The 20,044-nt window shown below is 41.4% G+C and overlaps 1 protein-coding gene across 1 annotated transcript in view; it reads left to right on the forward strand.

The window, feature by feature from the left end:
• PKD2L2 (polycystin 2 like 2, transient receptor potential cation channel) overlaps positions 1-20,044 on the forward strand; it is a 1,643,803-nt gene that overhangs the window by 641,507 nt on the left and 982,252 nt on the right. The window contains exon 7 of the mRNA XM_086929456.1: positions 6,853-7,081. Within this exon, the coding sequence (XP_086785582.1) occupies positions 6,853-7,081 (229 nt within the window). The remainder of the gene's footprint in view (positions 1-6,852; positions 7,082-20,044) is intronic.

Here is a 20,044-nt window from a genome sequence, read left to right on the forward strand (position 1 = left end):
GAGATTCTAGAGGCGTTAATGAAACTTTCCTAAGATTGTTGGTATTGATCCTTCTAATGTTTGTCTGAGAGATTCTACAGGCTTTGGTCATGATTGTTTGAATATTGTTGTTTTCTTCTAACTTAGTTTGAGAGGTAGGCGTGGGTTCATATGTGCAACAATAGATAAGATCTCGCAGTCAGACAGATAGTTGCGTTGCTTGCGAGGACGGTAAATTCTATTCGCATGCGCCATAGTGGTGGAACAGTATTTAACGTGCTTTTCAGGGGGGGATGATTGAAGAGCCTCCATTTTTGCAAGCAATTTTTCAGATAAGCATAGCAGGTTTTTCATATCTTTAATGGCGGCGAGCATGGATTTGTAGGTTTTGCATGAATGTGATCTGAGGTCTATGATATCACTGTTAATTTGAGGGGTTCTGGACCTTATCGAGTCTGGACTATCGGGTGTTCTAGAGGGTTGTTGAGTGTGAGACTCACTGGGAAGTTTCACTTTGGTTGTCCCATTAGGGTCTGAGCAAGTTACATTATGCTTAGGGATAGTTCCTTGGCTCCCTTTGAGGTTTCCAATGCTCCATTCTGGTTTTCTTGATCTTGATCTGTCTGAGTAATTTCCCTCCTGCTACCGGTACCTGCTAGTGGGACGATCTTGGTGTTAAAGGTAGGATGGGTGATAGAGTCGAGAGTCGGTGGAACAATTGTTAGTTGCGTGTTTTTGTCCTGGTCTACTTTTCTATTAGAATCATGACAAAGGCGTTTTACTGCATTGGGTGAGATGACTTTCAACGCCAAAGCGAGGCCCGTCTGTTGTGCTTCAGAGACCTTATTACTCAAGTTGCCACCGTGACGTAAGAATTGAGGTTCTGTATAGGCGTTTCTGCTGATTAGTGCATTGGTGGTTCCATTGGCATTAGTCTGTGAATTCCTGATTTCCTGATGTAGAGTTTGAGTTTCATCACTAATGTTGCTGCAGTCAATCTCACTAATTTGGGTAGGTCGATTAGATTCCGTTTCCCTGTCAATTTCTATAGTCGGTATATTCCCCGGTGGCACTGTGCTAGCTTGGGAATTACTGTTAGAATGGCTTCTTTTTAGAGAGGGGCCGCTGAGGACGTAGTTTTTTAGTGTTGAAAACATTTAGTCAAAGCGTTCCAGATCTTTATTGGCCGCTTGAATGAGAAACTTGCCATTTTTATAACATGTGATATTTAATGTGTATTTAATTGTTTCCCCCACTCCAACATTTGTGTGTATAAGGTAAAATCCAGGTTGACTTAATGTAATGTATTCTTTACCCAACCTTTCATACAGGCCTGCTGGTATGTGTTTTAATTTAACAACAACAAGGGGCCCCAATTTAGTCAGCAGGGACCTCGGGGAACATACTTTTTTCAAACAATCTACTCCCTTTGGAAACTCCACACCCAAACGCGAGATAGCTTATTCTATCGCACTTCCAACCTAAGCTTCAGCAATGCAACCCCACTCAGGTTGTCGTGTCCATTACTCTGTAGATCACTTTAAACTCTTACACCCTACCAGTGTCGCGCCACACACTGGTCACCACAAGTCACTTATCTAATCTTGTAAACGTAGTTCGTGCAACTGTTTTAACTGTGTTTTTGCTAACATGTCTGTTTGCAATGAACGCAAAATTTCTGTATGGTTTTGAGTCCAATTTGTTGGTTTGAAATCACATTTGATTAGTTCATAGAGAGGTTTAACCCTTTCTGCGTAATTCATAACATAAGTTCTTCCAAAATTCAGGAAACCTAAAATTGACTGTAAGTTTTTCAGCGTCTTCGGTTGGAGCAGCGCACATTTCTCTAGGAAGTTGGCTGCCAGGCTTTTGCCTTCACTTGATAACTCGTATCCTAAGAATAGGACATTGAGGTGGGCAATTCGTGATTTCTTAAAATTGAATTTGTACCCTTCAGAAGCAAACCCAAATATTATAGTGCTCACTCTTTTCAAGTGCACGTCCAAATCATCGTCTGTAAGATAGATGTCATCGTCAAAAGATAATGCCTCATCATCATACGTTTGTAGTAACTCTGTCTCCATGGCTGAAAATAACCCTGGATTATTCTTGAATCCCTGGGGGAGACGGCAAAATTATCGCTGTGTCCCCATTATTGAGAAAGAGGTCAAATGCCTGCTTTCAGGTGCAATGTTTTGACAGAAAACCCCATTTGAAATATCTAATGTGGTTTTATATTTTTTCCGTGCGATGGTATTCATCAATGCTGCACTGTGTGCATTTTGGACTGCAAATGTTTTGCAACAAAAGTTTAAGTGTCTGTAGTCCAAAACTAGACAATATGAATTGTCTGGTTTGAAGACAGGAAACAAAGGATTGTTCATTGATGAGATGCATGTTTCAATCACCCCTTGGTATTCAATTTGATTTAAAATCTCCCTGACCTGGTATTAGCTTCCTGTTTTACAGGATATTGCCTTTGCATTGTTGGTTGATTTTTTAACTGGATTTTATGGTGTGGAGAATCATCATCCCATCCTACGTGAATTTTATATAATGCTAGAGCCTGAGCTACTGCCCATTTTCTGGCGTATATGATTTGAGAAGACTGGCATAATTATCTCTTCGCCATGTGGGCACTCCCTGACAAATTCAGGTGGCCAGTCTTGCTCAGCTATAAGAATGTCATAACCCTTAGATAGCTTCTCCCAAAAGAGTGCTTTTATTTTTCTGGTTATGTCCCCCTCCATCCGGAGCGTTACTTCATATAACTTGTGAGGTACACTAACCCTGGTATCGGCAGTTTCAACCTGAATGGATTCATTCAAGTCCACTGTCTCCAGATGATCCTTCAGGATCATGGAGCTATGGTCACTTCTGCGGCGCTGTCTAGTATTGTATGGACCCACTCCCCGTTCTTGAGTTGTGTCCTTAGGATTCTCGGCATGTCTGATTTTTATGCTTGCTACCTTCTTCTTGGTCAATTGAGTTTTCTTATTTTTTGGAACGTGCTGTTCGTCTTTGGACTTCACGCGTTCTTTTTTTTGTCCTGATTGTCCTCTTCTTTCGGATTTCTGCGAGGAAGTCCGAAAGGTACGAGAGGAATGTGAATCAATGTCTTGATATCTATCAGGTTTTCTCAAATTATCCCTATTTCTAAGGTTATATCTTTTTTCAGAGGGCTCCCGTTTGGGAGACCTACCTCCCCGTTGGGGAGACCTTCCTCTGGACTGAGAACGCTTCTCTTTAGAAAGTGTCTGTTTAGTATTTTCCCACTTCTTTTTAGGAGTGGTGAGATTATTTTCTGTTAGTTGGGGTTTTAATGGTTTCCCACCCAAACTATCGCTACCTAGTTCTTCATAGGATTTTTCAATAATTCTGGCAAGCTCATACGGTTGCTCAGTAATATTGGTTTCTTTTAGCTTCTGTCGGATTGCCACAGATGTTGCTTCACCTTTAATGTTGGCTAATAGTATAGCCGAGACCTGTTTGTAATCTTTTAGTAATTTCATACCAAGATTCAATTGGTTCTGGTCCGTATTCATTTTTAATCTGTTTCAGGACATCTCGTATTACCGCCATAGATGGAACACCATGTGTTTTTGTGTAGATTGAAGCAAAGACTGTACCCAGTGTCATAGTCCTCCACATGTGGTGCTATCCCCATTGGTAAACAGATTGTCAGAATTCTGTGTTTCTCATGAGGTGTACTATCAGGAAATAATGCCTCTATCTGAGTAATTGTTTGAGCTAACCAAAACGGAATTTGTTCCCTTTTTGTGGGTAATTTACCAATGACTGATTGTATAGTCTGTGGTGTGATTATGCTTGTGTTCCCCTGGTGCAGGGTATGCTGTGGAATCCTTACAGTAGGTTGGACTGTTAAGGTCCGCATGACATATTGAACCAATTGTCTATGTATTTTAATAAACTGTTTTAGCTGTACTAACAGTTCTGGACCTGTCATGTTTTCAAAGTCAGGATGTGGTGTATAGCTGGCTAGTACCGGCCATGTTGCTCCTGGTCTACCTAGTGGACCGAGCCTGGTTATGTGGTTTTCATGTTGTAGGGCGCCTTTAAACCAGAGCTGATGCTCTTGGTAAGTTTCAACGTCCTCGTAAGGAACGTATTCCGTTGGAGGTTCCTCTATTCTGTAGTAGTGGAACTCGTGTGTTCCTTCATTTGCTGGCGGAAACTGAATCCATGAATAGAATACTTCTGTCTGCCGATATTCGTGTGCCTCTATAACAAAGATTACTTTACCACCTCTCAATGATACTCCATTATTTATAAGTTTGTAAGTTATAGTTTTTCTTACATTTACCGGGATGATTATAACATCCGCGTCATTCTGTTGGAGATTTCTGTCATCTAAAACTGCTTGAGCTGCAGCTAATTCTTCGTCACTATTCATTGTTTTGTTGATTGAAAAGTTTGTAGAACAAGTTTCAAGGAAACAAAGATTAGGTGCACAATATTTTGGAACACTGTATCCTTCAACGTTGAACAAACCAAAAACTAATACATAGAATTTTCGTCCTACTCAGTTTTGGCGGATATTATCCTTTTACCCACTCCAGACGTCTATTGGAGTATTTCACTGGAAAAAGGGGTCTGTGTGAAAAGCACAACTGAGTTACTCTAGTATCTACCGTTAAATGATCACCTTACCAAACTTTGGGCGCCATGTAGTGTAGTTCCTATATTCCCAATAGGCTCTGCGCATTGGAATAACATATACTATAGTTTAGACGTAGGACTGAGGTCGACTAGGTCTCTATCAAATATATTAAGCTTAATTTTGAGTGCCAGCTAGCTCAGAGGTCACTAGAATCTTTCTCGAATTCACAAGAAGGGATTAGTTTCTGACAAGATCCCGTGGGGGCAGACATTGTCCATATCTTGAATTTTCAGGCACATCTGGCATTGGAGGGTCTGGCCTATCGGTCTTTCAATACCTTTTGCTCTGCTATTTCTGCAGGTCATGCCAATGTGGTGAACCTTCCAATGGGTGAGCATTCGCTAGTCAGAAAACACCTTCGGGGGATTTGGTTATTGCTTCCACCGGAGCTATGATATTCTATCCTTAGGGACGTGAACAAGGTCCTCAATTTTCTGTCGGATTGGCTGAGCAACAAGTATCTTTCTCGCAAGCAATTGTCTGCAAAACTGGCGATGCTGATATGCTGAATATCATGTAGACGACTTTCCAATATTCGGGCTCTAGATGTCACAGGTCGTTCCTTTACACCTGATGGAGTCACCTTCCAAGTTTTATGCAGGACTATATGTCAATCTTGGGTGATTTCCTACCCAGCCTTCTTGGAGGTGCCTAAATTGTGTGTAGTGCGATGTTTTAAGGCTTCTGAATGCATGACGGAAGAATTACGCCCGACGGGGAACGCCAGTTGTTAATCGCTCTGAGACAACCCTGCAGAGCTCTGTCATCCCCGACTATCGCCAGGTGGGTTCGATGGCTGATGTCAGAGGCTGGTATTGATACCAAGGTCTTTGGGGCACACTCAACAAGGAATGAAATGGCTTCAAAAGCATTTGTCTTGGGAGCTCGCTTGGAGGACATTCTAAATGCGGCAGACAGGTCATCTGACTCAACCTTCAAAAGGTTCTACTTCTCCTCCATTGCAGCTCTGGTAGTGGGCAAACTTTGAACTTGCCTATTCCTCCCCTCTTGGTCCTGACCAAGAATGAAAAAAGTCCTAGCTTTCGTAACGAAAGTTTCAGTTCTATTAAGGACTCGGAGGCGAGGATTAGCCCACCCTGAGATCAAAAATTACCCACCCGGTTTATCAGATCGTCGTATGAATGTAAATAACTGAGTTTAAAGTTGGTTTTTCCTTATGTATTGACGAATGATGTTGATATGATTGCTTTCAGGGATTTGTTCCTCACTTTCCTGGGAATCACAAGTCTCTCTTTTTCAGGATCAGAGTCCGCAAAACCAGAGTAAGGATCTGCCTATTGTCTGCATGGTCACAGGAAGGAAAGGGATTCCAACGAGGAACAACATTGGTTATTGGCACGGCTGACTCCTGATTGGTGGTCTGTTGTTATTTTTTTTTTTTTTGTATGTTCTTATATAGCGCTCGACTACCCGGAGGCATCTCGGCGCTTGCCTTGGGAACCCGTCCTGGCTTTTCCCTGTGAGATAGCCCCTAACGGGCATCCCCAAGGTGAAAGCCAGGCATCCCGCCGCGGGGGCCGTTGTGGAGATTAAGCAAGCTTAATGCCCAGAGTTGCAGAGTGTGAACCCATGATTAGGTCAGGCACCGAAGCGAGAATTATCGAGTCCGTGGACATTTGCGCTCAAGACCCTGCCGCGTCGGGAATTGAACCCTGGTCCTGGGTCTGACCTCTGCTTCAGGGTCTGCCTGCTCTAACCAGTGAGCCACACTTCTCCACTTATGACTTAACACTCCCTGTTCCCTGTGGTTATAGGAAATTAAGTTTTTTCTAGGAATGTTGAACTATTAAAATGGCTGCTGTTGAAATAAATGAAATAAAGAATTGCCTAATCCTCACCTTCGAGTCCCTAATAGAATTGAAACTTTCCATTACGAAAACTAGGAAATTTTTCATTTCATATGCATCCGTTTTGCATGTGTGGTTATTCCTAGAAATATATGTAAGATGGAAATTTTGTATGGAAGGAACTTTTGGACCAGTTTCTAACTGCATATGTCCTTGGTCTTTTAACATAACCTATTTAACCATTAGTAACAGTAATAAAAGAGTTCTCTTAAATGAAAAAGAAGTCCTGATATAAATAGTAGTTTAAGGTAGTAATGTATCTTTCAATTGACATGTCTTTCACGAATACCACATTTATACTTAGCTGTCCTCATAATTTCACAGGTTGATTATAGAATTCCCTGCAACAGGTGGTGCAATTCCATCATCCAAGTTTTATGCTGTAAAACTGCTGAGATATGTTACCTTGTATGATTATTTCCTCGCCGCTTGTGAAGTCCTCTTTTGCCTCTTCATACTTGGATTTATTTTCCAAGAAATTATGAAATGTAAAAAATACAAGGCTGATTACTTCAAAAGTATCTTGAACTGGATTGAAATTGTTCTTGTGCTGGTGAGTATACTGAGGTCTATATGTGTTGCAAAACTGCCAAATTGTTAAATGATTGTGTATTCAGCAGCTCATATCATTTACATATATTGATATGTATGGATTTCTGTGTAACCAGAAGTGGGCATTTATAATATGAAATGTTGTGAAAGGCTTGTGTTTTGCCTATTGATGTGCTGGTGAACTGCATGCCACATGCTCTAAACTATGCAGAACAAAAATGGCCCAATCAGCCATAAATCGTTCTATTACTTTTGTAATCTCTGACGTTGCAACATTTTTCTAACGTCAGAAGTGATTTTCAACTTTACTTAAGACACTTTCAATATATCTGCAATGCAGAGAATCTTGGTACTGTCGGTATTTAAAACTAACGTTTTGCGTATAAGATGTTTGTATCCGCAGATACAAATACCATCAGTATTCATACAAAAAGTAAACACTTCTGTGAACCAGTGCCATACTTATTTAAAAATATGAAACTTAGGGCTAGATGTACAAAGGCCTGATCTCAAAAATCTTGTTGCCATTGTGCCTGTTTTCTATACACTGGGATGCGTTTTCAAAAAAAGTTAACTTGTTTTTTTACGTTTGTTTGAGAGTTGACAGTGGTCACATGGACAACTGCCTACTCACTAACAAACTTTTTTTTAACATTCTTAAAGGGGAAGGGATACCAATCAAACCTTTTCCATTTTCCGAATTAGTTACAACCTCTTTGGAGGTGTTGATAACTTTTTCAATTGTTTGTGACCGGCATTGCTACACAACTCTTACCTCTGACTTTTCCACTCCACATCCCTTTTTACTCATTCCAAGCCTCCTTCTGCTACTATGACCTCCAAAAAAAAGTCTAAATCCTTCACTCTTCTATCCCTCCACTATCCTTTATCAATCAAAGTAACAGACTAACAAGTCCACTTCTCAAATTTCATATTTCACTATACTAACTCACCACTAATCCTTTATAGATTCCAGAGTAGCGTGCTACTCGCCCAGAAAACACTTCAACACCTCATCAGGGGTAGCAAGCACTATCTAAATGCAAACAATTTTCCCTCTTCTATTTCTCCGCTACCCTTCTCTATCCAAATAACTGAATAACATATCCACCACTCAAATTACTTTCATATTTCACTATACTAATTCAACACTGATCCTTTATGGGTTCCGGAGTAGCATGCTACTTGCCAAAAAAGTGCTCAAAATACAATCGGGGTAACGAGCGCTATATAAATGCAAATCTTTTTCCCTCTTCTATCCCTCCGCTATCCTTCTCAATCCAAATAACTGACTAATATCCACCACTCAGATTACTTTCATATTTCACTAATTCAACACTAATCCTTTATGGGTTCCGGAGTAGCGTGCTACTCGCTGAAAAAGCGCTGCGAGGCCTCATCAGGCTTAGTAAGCGCTATATAAATTAATTACAATACAATACAATACAAGGTAACTAGTCGCTATTTGAAGGGACACCCAAAACATGCCCCTTCCAGATAAGGATTCATAAATTACTTCTAAACCCATTTCCCATTTACCAAATTACAAATGTTTTTGTTATTCAGTAAACAGGTTTAGTACCTAGTATAAAACTTTTTAATTGTTTAACACTCAATTATTGATGGAATCGCAGGATTTACAACCACTAAAAAATTGGCCCATCAGTTGATGACCAGATCTGTCAGCAAACAATGGATCATTTCATGTGTGTAAAAATGAGTAGTGTCAAACTAAGTGTGCTTCCCTGGGCTACGACCACTTTGGACACTATTCTCAAAGATAAATTTGGTCAGTTTACAACCCAATTTTTCGTTTTTAGGTCAAGTCAAGACTTGTTGTATATAGTTTGTAGAGTAAAACTCCACCTATTTATTGCCATTGCTTTTCATTTGTCTATGTCATTGAACTTTAAAAATCCTTGCTAATTAGTGGTCAGTCTTACCTCCTTGTCCTTCCTATTCCTCTTGTGCTCCTCCCACAGAGCAGGGACGTACTGTATTGTTACTCCATGGTTCTTTATCTGTTCATTAGGGGACTTTTTTTTCAAGGTTTCCTGCTGTGTTCAGCTTTGGCGCCATAGCTGCTTACATTTTTATATAGCATTCCTTCCTCCGCCTCCTCTTAATGCCACAGTTGTGTTAGTACTGCCTTCTGCTCCATTACTGGTATTTCTTTTAGCCTTTTTTTAACTCTTTTTGCAATTGTCGAGGTCGAGCGGCAGTTGGCCTTTTTCTCGGTAGGATATTGGTATCGTTTTGGGCTTCCTTTTAAGGGAGAATGGGCGAGTTGAAGTCTTGTTTTTAGGTATGACAGAGACAATCCTAAAAGGGAGGCCTTGTTGCAGCGGGACATTTTCCCTAACACCTATGATAACATTGTGTATAACCTCAACACATTAGCATTTAAACTTTACTCCACCCAAGGCATTTCTTTATATAAGTTTTCGTGTACGCAGGCACTGTGCTTCATGTTTCAGTACGGCACCCGCTTTTATATTTTTCATGTTACAATCATTGTTCCCTGTAGCATGTGCGCTTGCCTTGTACACATTGTCTTCCCCCAGTGCGCACTCACTCTAACAAACCGCGCACATCACTGCTACCGTATATTTGTCGCTGGTTTCCTGTCTTTGCAGTTTTTGATATGTCAACTGTCAGTTGGACCTTTTTGGTATAATTTCGTTTGGTTTTAGGCTTGATTTTAAGGGGAATTGGGCTTGTTGCTTTTTATTTTTACAATATCTTAAAGGCCTGCAGCGCTGGTCCCATTGGAAAACCAATGTGGTAAACTACGGACTTGGGGGCCAGGGGGAGGGAAGTTGAGGGTGTGCACAGCCTGCCATTAGATGTGAATCCTTTATTTAGCAAGATGAATCCATAAAAAGGTAATGTAATGTAATGTAATGGCCCATTTATACCGCGCTAACAATCGCTCCAAGGAGCATCTCGGCGCCAATGTGAGGTCAACCTGATGTTAAAGTTGCCTTACTGCTTAAGGAGACGAGGACCGGAGTCACACTAGTGCTCTGGCGGTTATATCTGGAAGATTGTAAATCCAGGTTTTTAATTGTTTGCGGAATTTGGATTCCTTGTCCAGTGCTCTTAAGTGTGGGGGGAGGGCATTCCATGCTTTTGCACCTAGCACTGCTAGGGATTTACCCCCACGGGTTTTAAGTCTAAATCCTGGAACGGTCAGTAGGTTGGCATTTGAGGACCGTAGTGCTCGAGTTGGGCAGTATCTTACAATTTTTTTCCTTAGGTATAGAGGGCCTAAATTGTGGACAGCTCGAAAGGTAATTATCAGCACTTTGTACAGGACCCTTTTTGTTATGGGCAGCCAGTGTAGTACATTAAGGGCTTTGGTTGCTGAGGATTTTCTTGGCCATTTTAAAACCAGACTTGCTGCCGCGTGCTGTACCATCTGGAGTTTATGGGTGACCGCCTTATTGGTACCAGCATACAAGCTGTTACAATAGTCAATGCGAGATGTAACTAATGCAATCGTGACTGTTTTCCTTGATTCGAGGGGCAGCAAGTCAAAGAACTTCCTGAGCACTTTTATCACCCCAAAGCAAGTGCCTGCCACTTTTGACGCCTGATGTTTAAAGGATAAATCGGCGTCGAATTGTACCCCAAGGTTACGGGCCGAGGAGGTAGTATGGGGTGGTATTTCTGCCTTCTCGGGCCACCATAGTCTGGGGATAAATTCATTTTTTGGGCCTATAGGCATGATCTCGGTTTTGCGTGTGTTGCATTTTAGATGGTTTTGTCATGTGCTTATCTAGGTTCCTGATCGATACTGTGACCTTATGCCCCTATTCGGCTATAAATCCATTTATTCCCTATATTGGCATAACCGTTCAAGTGCGATTTTCTGTAAAGTCATCTCTGGCCTCACACGAGCAGAGCCACAGAGCCACATTCCAGCATGACTCTCTGCTACTTCCTTTGCGACCAATTAGTGCAATGACAGAGCAGCAGTCACTATCTGATATTCCTAGATAACACTCCGAGTTCTTCAACAAGATAAAAACTTAGCAAACCTGGAAATCCCCGCTTGCTATGTTTTGATTAGTAATGGAACTCTAATGAGCAACTGATAACTATCACTTCCTAGTGACATCTTTAATTGACGTCTTATGTCCAGCAAACTTGCGTCAAACCCGGCACCTGTCAGGTATAAATATTACCAACGTTGCCTTAAGCAATGAGCGAACATGTTGCTGATGCCAGCTGCCTGCATGACCCCGTGTTGGTAAAAACTAGCACTCTGTCGCTGCAGCCTGCTATCCTGTGGTGGTGAAGCTACTGATTACCATTATCGCCGCTACAGCGCGACCTATGGTGCAGTACGCTTGAGGAGCCGTGCAGCCGTCCTCTGCGAAGACATCCAGCCCAGCTGCCCGCAGACGCTGTCACCCCTCCTTCCTCGACGCGCTGAGAGAAGCCGCTGCCTTTCTCGTGCAGAGAAATCCAGTCCCGGCGCTTCCAGTTTACCCTCGCAGGTGACTGGGATATCGAGAGAGACCCCTGAAGGAGATACCAATCCTCCATCATTCTATTCAGAGGTATGGTGTTGACTAAACCCTTAGACGAGAATTCTTGAAACAAACCTTGGCAAAACCAACTTAACTTAAGCTACTTACTTACTCCCCCTTCTCACGTGTTAGGCTTAGGTCAGGCACACTGGGGTAGGCTTAGTTAGAAGCACCAGTTGAGTATGTTAGCCTAATGTATATATGACTGTATATATGTTTTATTACTTTTAAACCATTGTATGGCTAAGAAACCATATCAATGCTTTTACAGTTCTATTTCGCTATTCTTATCTTACTGTACGTACTTTTTATAATAACAGTTATTGCAATTGTGGCAATACATTTCTCTTGTATGAGAAGAAAGACTGTTCAATAAATGTTAACCTTTATTGATACACGCCCGTCTCTCTATTCTCTACATACTGTGAAAGTAAACTGCACTAGACTGACTGAGTGAAATCTGTGTCTATTGTTTCACACGACCCTAGAGATCGACTCTTGATCTGAGGAGCAAAGTTGTCATGTTGCACGGTTGTTGGAAAACTGAATCCCTTCTTGTCTGTGCCAAGGAAGCTGATCACTTCCTATGCAGAGAAGAAAGTTTCCAGTGACCTCTGAGCTAGTTGGTAACACAACCCAATTAAGTTTAGCATAGTCAGTGGAGGCCTGGAATATAAGCAGTTCCACGTCGATACTACTGTTTATGTTATTCCAATGCGCAGGGCCTAGTGGGAAACTAGGAACTACACTACATGGCGCCCAACGTTTGGTAAGGCGATAAACTAACGCAAGACTTGTAGAGTAACTCAGTCGTGCATATTTCACACCCCTTTCTCCCTTAAATACTCCAATAGACGTCTGGAGTGGGTGAAAGGTTAAAATCCGCCCGACCTTAGTAGGAAGAGATTCCTATGTAAAGCTCTGGTTTATTCAACGTTGAAGGATACAGTGTTCCAAAATATTGTGCATCTAATCTTTGTCTCCTTGGAGACCTACTCTGCAAAAACTGCATTTTCAAAATGTCAGACAATGAAGAAGCAGCTAGGCTGGCTTCCATACTAATAGAGGAGGACTCGAGTCTCCTACAGGCAGACCCGGATGCTATTATCATCCCGGTCCAGTTAAGAAGATCTATAACTTTAAAACTTATAGAACACGGACTGACACCTCAAGGTGGTACAGTAATTTTCGTGATAGAGGCTCACGAGTATCGGCAGACAGAGGTATTCTATTCATGGATAAACTTTCCAGCGGTAAACGCTATAACACAAGAGTTTCACTATTACAAAATAGAGGAACCTCCGGGAGAGTACGCTCCTTTTGAGGAGATTGAAATCCCACTTAAATTTCAAGAGCACCTGCTCTGGTTTAATGGCGCCCTAAAACACAATGATCACATAACTAGGCTCGGTCCACTAGGTAGACCAGGAGCCACGTGGCCGGTTCTAGCCAGCTACACACCACATCCTGACATTACAAGAATGTCTAGAGAAGAGCTGTTAGCACAGCTAAACACATTAATAAAAATACATAGGCAATTAGTCCAATATGTAATACGGACTGCAACAGTCCAGCCAGCTGTTAATTCACACCAGCTGACCCCTCATCAGGGGAACACAAATAAAATTACACCACAGAACATACAGTCATGTCTTGGTAAAACACCCGTAAAACGGGAACAAATTCCTTTCTGGTTAGCCCAGAAAATCACTCAAATAGAGGCAGTATTTCCTGATACTACCCCTATTGAGAAACACAGAATCTTGACCATCTGCCTTCCTATGGGAATCGCACCACACGTGGAGGACTGCGACACTTGGGGTACAGTCTTTGCTTCCATTTACACAAAAACACACGGTGTTCCGTCTATGGCGGTAATACCAGACGTGCTAAAACAGATTCAAAATGAATTCGGTCCAGAACCAGCTTTAAATCTAGGTATGAAATTACTGAAAGACTTCAAGCAGGTCACGGCTATATTATTAGCCAATGTAAAGGGAGAAGCAGCATCTGTGGCGATTCGCCAGAAGTTGAGGGAAACAGATATAAAAGATCCTGTTGAGCTTGCCAAAATCATAGAAAAATGCTATGAAGAATTAGGTAGAGACAGCTTGGGTGGGAAACCAGTTAAGCCCCAACTGCTCAAAAATCCAGAAAAATTATTTATTAAAAATAATTTAAACACTCCTAAAAAGAGCTGGGATGGAAATAAACAATCCACTCCCAAGGAAAAAGTTTTCCAGTCCAGAGGAAGGTCTCCTCGACGGAGGGAGAGAACTCCGACTCGAGAACGCCAGTCTCCCCAGAGGGAGCCCTCTGAGAAAAGATATAACCTTAGAAATAGGGATAATATAAAAAAACCTGATAGATATCAAAGTATTGATACACGTCCCTCTCGATCTTTTCCACAGAATTCGGAAAGAAGAGGACGGTCAGACCCAGGAGAGCACACCAAGTCCAAAGACAAGGAACCTGCTCAAAATAAGAAATCTCAATTTCAGAAAAAGAAGGTAGCCAGTATTAGAGTAATCAACCATGCCGAGAATACTGAGGACACAGTTGAAAAACGGGGAGTGGGCATTGACAATGTTGGACAGTGCAGCAGAAATCAGTATAGCGCGCAAGATCTTGATGAGTCATCTGGAGACAGTGGACACGAATGAATACATTCAGGTTGAAACTGCCGACGCCAGACTTAGCGAGCCCCATAAAATATACGAAATAACATTGCGTATAGAGGGTGATAAGACTAGGAAAATTAGGGGTCTATTTTGGGATAAGCTCTCAAAAGGCTATGATATTCTGTTAGCTGAAAAAGATTGGCCCCCGGAGTTTGTCAGGGAGTGCCCTCGTGGCGAAGAAGTGATTATGCCTGCCTTCTCGAATCACATACCGATTCACAAAAAATACACATATGCAAGGAAATGGGCAGTGGCCCAGGCACCTGCATTATATAAAAATCATGTAGGATGGGATGAGGATTCACCTCCTCACAAAATCCAACTAAAAAGTGAACCAACTGCCCAACGGCAGTATCCCATAAAGCAAGAAGCTAAAAAACAGGTCAGGGAGATCTTAGATCAACTTGAGTACCAGGGGGTGATTGAAACATGCACCTCTCAAATGAACAATCCTTTGTTTCCTGTCTCCAAGCCAGACAATTCATATCGTCTAGTGTTGGACTACAGACATCTTAATACATGTTGCAAAACCTTTGCAGTACAAAACTCGCATAGTGCAGCCCTAATGAATAACATAGTTAGGAAAAAATACAAAACGACATTAGACATTTCTAATGGTTTCTTTTGTCAAAACATTGCACCAGAAAGCAGGTACTTGACCGCTTTCTCCGCATTTGGGTCACAGAAAAAATTCTGTCGACTCCCACAGGGGTTCAAGAACAGCCCAGGACTATTCTCAGCTAGGGTAACAGAGTTACTACAAATCTATGATGATGAAGCATTATCTTACGTAGATGATATTTATCTCACAGACGACGACTTGGATACTCACTTGAAAAGAGTGAACACCATTATACTTGGGTTCGCAGCAGAGGGTTACAAATTCAACTTTAAAAAGTCCCGAATTGCCCATCTGACAGTACTGTTCTTAGGGTACGAATTGTCAAGTGAAGGGAAAAGCCTAGCGGACAACTTCTTAGAGAAGTGCGCTGTACTCCAAGTTCCAAAAACGCTGAAGAATTTACAATCCATACTAGGTTTTCTGAATTTCGGAAGAACTTACATACTAAATTACACAGAGAGGGTTAAACCTCTCTACGAACTAATAAAACCTGATTTAAAACAAATCAATTGGACTCAAAAACACACAGAAATTTTGAGATCACTGCAAACAGACATGTTAGCAAAAACAAAATTAGATACACGTGACAACACGATCGATCTTGTAATCCGAGTCATCCCAGGAAGATGCGGATTCACGTACCTAACCTCTAATGAGGGAGAAAAGGTACCAATTTCAATTAAATCTCACTTGTACACACAAGCAGAAAAAACATTCAGTCGCACAGAAAAAACTGTGAACGCAGTGCAAATCGCATTAGCAAATGAACGAGAACTAGCACACGGCAAACGGATTAATATCCTTACAGCGGAATCCGCCTTCGAGGCGCTATTCAGCCCAGTAAACCTGCCTACAGTGTCACTGGATCCAAAATGGATACAGTGCATAGATTCTCTAGGAGCGGAAGACGTGAAATACTATTTCGCCCCGCAATACGAAGAACTGAATGATTTAGAATATGAAGAAGAATATCCTCTGCCAATCGAAATCCTGCCTCTCCCACAATACGCATGTATAATCTATACAGATAGCTTTGTACAGCATTTCAACGTAGAGAGAAAATCCTACGATGCAGCATGTGCGATTATTAAAGGTCGTTGGCTGTGCGGTAAATTCAGACCGAAAGTAACAAAAACTGAATCAGTAAAGTACTGTTCGGTTCAAAGAACTGAAATCAGGTCTTTAAAGATGGCGCTCGAAAATGCAGAACGCGAATTCCCCACACTTATAGTGTGCGATTCTCATTTTTGCGTCAACTCTTACAACAATAAACTGCGAGTTGGATCGAAAACGACTACAAAGATGACACAGGTGCCACAATAAAGCATAAATTGCTCTGGAACGAGGTAGCTCTTTTACACAAAGAACTACAAAAGACTCACGTGATTCACGCACAGAGTCTTCAGCGTGATGGCGTTCACGTTGCAGGGAATTCATTGGCTAATACAGCCACCGCGGAAGCAACTAACCCGGCTTCCGTAGCCACAAAAAAGCGTACAGATAAGTACATAGACGGGGAAACCATGCTAGCAGTAAAAACGACCGTAAAAGGCGACTGTGCAGCACTACCCGTAAACTATCCACTCAATTATGCATACATAATCGATGCAAACTCCGTTCCTTTTGCTCGAATCCCTGGAGTGGGGGATAGAGTAATTCCAAACAGGAGCAGGAGGGGCTTCCTATTACTGGAAGCACACATGGGGTTGGGTCTGAAACACCAAACAATCAAAGCCTCTCTGAAAAAATTGCAATCAGAGTACTGGTGGCCAGGAATGAGTATAGATATTCAATGTTTTGCTCAAAATTGTGAAAACTGCAACAGAGATCGCAGTAATGAACAGGCCAGTGTAGTTTCAGGATCCCTTCTAGACAGCATAAGGCGGTCTATCTGCGCAATCAAAGAAGAGAAGCGCGTCCCAGTGTACACAGTTTAGACGAAATACACTTAAAAAAATGAGGCCTCCAGCACTCGGCTGACGCTAGAACGGTTATAAAAGATTTGCGAGTCCATATCGGCACATACGCAATTACCACGTTCCATTCTGACCAGGGTCCTGCTTTCAGCTCTCGAGCCTATAAGGAGGCCATGGCTAGCATGGGAATTGGGTTGTGGTATTCTTGTCCGTCGCACAAGTGTGGTAGAAAGAAAAAACCGGGATATAAAGCAATCTATAACAGCGAAGGTATTAGGTTCAGGCGCTGGGTGGGTCAAACATTTAATAAGTGTCCAGACTAGTCTTAACAACATGCCAAGAAATTCTCTAAAAGGTTTCAGCCCATACGAACTATTGTTCGGAATTAGAATGAACGTTCAGGACCTCGATAGTCAGATGTCAGTGGTACAAGAAGAAACAAAGCAGTTTGAAGTAAAAGACCGTTTGGCTGTTTTACAGGAACTGAATGAAACAAGAAAATCATTAAGCAACATAAAGTTAAAGCAACAGCCAAATACCACTGACGAGGCACCACCCGCAACAGCCCCAGCAAGGCCTGTCTGGATTCCAAAGATTGGGGATCTAGTCAGAGAAAAGATCGCGGTTAAGAAGGAATTTGGGCCTTCTTACAGAAAAGCAGTACCTGTCTTAGCAGTCACCGGAACAAGATCAGTTGTGCTACCGCCCCTTGCTGGTAAAAAGGAGAACAGAGTCGTGTCCATCGATCTGGTAAAACCACAAGCATGTGGCCTATAATCAACAGTAGGCCCAGTGGACTCCCAAGAAACAACAGAATACCCAAACTTGCAACAATCCAAGAGGTTCAAACTGAAAGACTAATCACATTCGATCAGCCTGCAGTGCACAATGAAGGACTATGCAATAATGCCATGGAACTCGTGCCTCTTGAAACAGAGATTGAAACAGTTCGTCAAGAAACAACACCAGTCTACACTAATGTGGCATCAGAAAGTGCTACCGAGAGACAGATTGAAAAAACAATCCCATCAATTGACAGAACTGCCTCTGGTTATTTCATCAACTTCGACAACTTCTCTGAAGATTTAAACGACCCCGAAGTGATGCCAGAAACAAAAAAGTCTTTTAAAGAAAAAGCAACGGAACTCTTTCATCAACTGAAAGAAATCTACCTAATTTCCCCTTGGCTAGAGTTCTGGTTCGGTCTAGGTGTATTTTTCCTCCTGCTTTGGCTCATCATGGTACTATGTTTGGGAAAATTCATTGAAGGAAAATATATTACAATGGACACAGCAAGTCAGAACATCAACCTAGTCCTGAAACAACACAGATCATCCCACGTGAAGAAAAGAGAACTGTCAACAGTAAATGTCACAGCAATTCCAATACCTGGTGGGGTAGTATGGGAGAAAACAGACTATGAGATCTATGGTCCGGTCGAAATCCTGAAGTATCCTCATCAACTAAAGGTTTCCTTAAGTGACTTTGTGACACCAAGTACATTCTCTGATGATTGGGACTTTAACAGTATTAATGACATGATGTCTGATTTAGTAATGTCAGCTAGATTCACAGATCATGATTATTTACAAGGTTCATCTAGTTATGAGCAGTTATTCTGTTACACCCACTATGGGGATCATTACTTGCATAAATCTGCACAGCCTAGAAATGTTTTTATGTATAATCAATGGGAACATTGTTCTACACCACCTAAAAGCAGTTCTAAAGCATTTTTTGAGAAATTCAAATATTTTTCAGGGTTTAACACCAGTGATGCAGAAACGTTTTATTATAAACTGTTAGATAAAACAGGAATGAAAACAATGCTGACAAATTCTAAATTGATATATTCAGAAGCATTTTATGACAAAATGATGACATTTGGTTTTGATTATTGGAAAAATAATATTGAAACAAAATCAATTTGGGGTACAAAAGATTGGCAGGTGCAAGGCATAGAAGCACTATTTAGAACCTGCATGATACCAGAACAAATGTTATTTCTAAATGACACTGTACACCAAACATCTTGTCTTGGCCTAGCTAAGAACAAAGACCTTAAAACACCGTCTATACCAAAGCCAATAGCTGAGAATACAACTGCAGATAATGAGTTAGACGTGTTACACATTTTACATTTCAACAGAACACATCCTGATTGGAAAAAGTGGTTAATCTGGCCTACAGACACAAATAGCTGTCAAGATAGATTCCTGAATAAAACACAGGGTTTAAAAATGACCAGATTAGACTCGAGATATTCCCAGAGACAACATCCAGGAATTATAACCACATACAGTGTAGGGAAACTCTGCCTAGAATGGCTAACTACATCCACACTGGCTGAAATTAAGCAACACTTGTCTTTATTAAAAGATGGTGCTGATTTGCGCGATTTCATTCTTGGACCACGCAAACAGCGTCAAAAGCGTTTCATAGCGACCAGCATCTATGCTGCTTACAACGAGGCTTGGAAAGTAAAGCAAATTGAAACTGCTGAAAAGATACGAGAAATTGATCGTATTAATTTGGAAAAATCACTTTCTGTGGTAGACAATGGGTTAATGACTCTGTCTTCCAGAATATATTCTTTGGACAATATTGTATCCTCTGCCTTTGATGTGATAGACAGAGATTTGCTAATGTTACAACATGGCCAGTCTCAATTACGCTCTATTATAGAATTAGGCTGGACGCTGCAAAATCTTCATTCAGGCTATGTGCCTTGGCGTTTAATCAACACAACGTCATTATTTTCCATTTTTAACCTTACTGATAAACAGATCAGTTTGGCACAGAAAGGAGCAGACTATACAATCTTGAGCATCGAGAAACTCGAGAGATTACCATTGACAATGTCAGAGAGCCCTGTCATTGAATGGATAATACACGGAATTATCACAATTCCGATAACAACTTTCCGCTTTAAAAAATGCCTTGAATACATACCTGCTGGCCAGTATGAACAATTGGGTAAGGGATATGTTAAATCCGAATGGAAATTACCATACACTCATTCTTGCTATAGTGACAGCGACAAAAATGTATTTCTTAGTGGTGACAACTGTAAACACTCACTAAGCGGTATACTTTTGTGTCAGGGTATTAATTTACACGGAGCATGTGATGGCAATTCAAACAACCTTTCATGCCACCAGCTAGTCACACCTGCAACTCAGATAGAGCCCTTCTTTATGCAACTCG

The sequence above is a fragment of the Lissotriton vulgaris genome, chromosome 7, assembly GCF_964263255.1.
Source record: "Lissotriton vulgaris chromosome 7, aLisVul1.2, whole genome shotgun sequence".
In the NCBI taxonomy this organism is placed as follows: Eukaryota; Metazoa; Chordata; class Amphibia; order Caudata; family Salamandridae; genus Lissotriton; species Lissotriton vulgaris.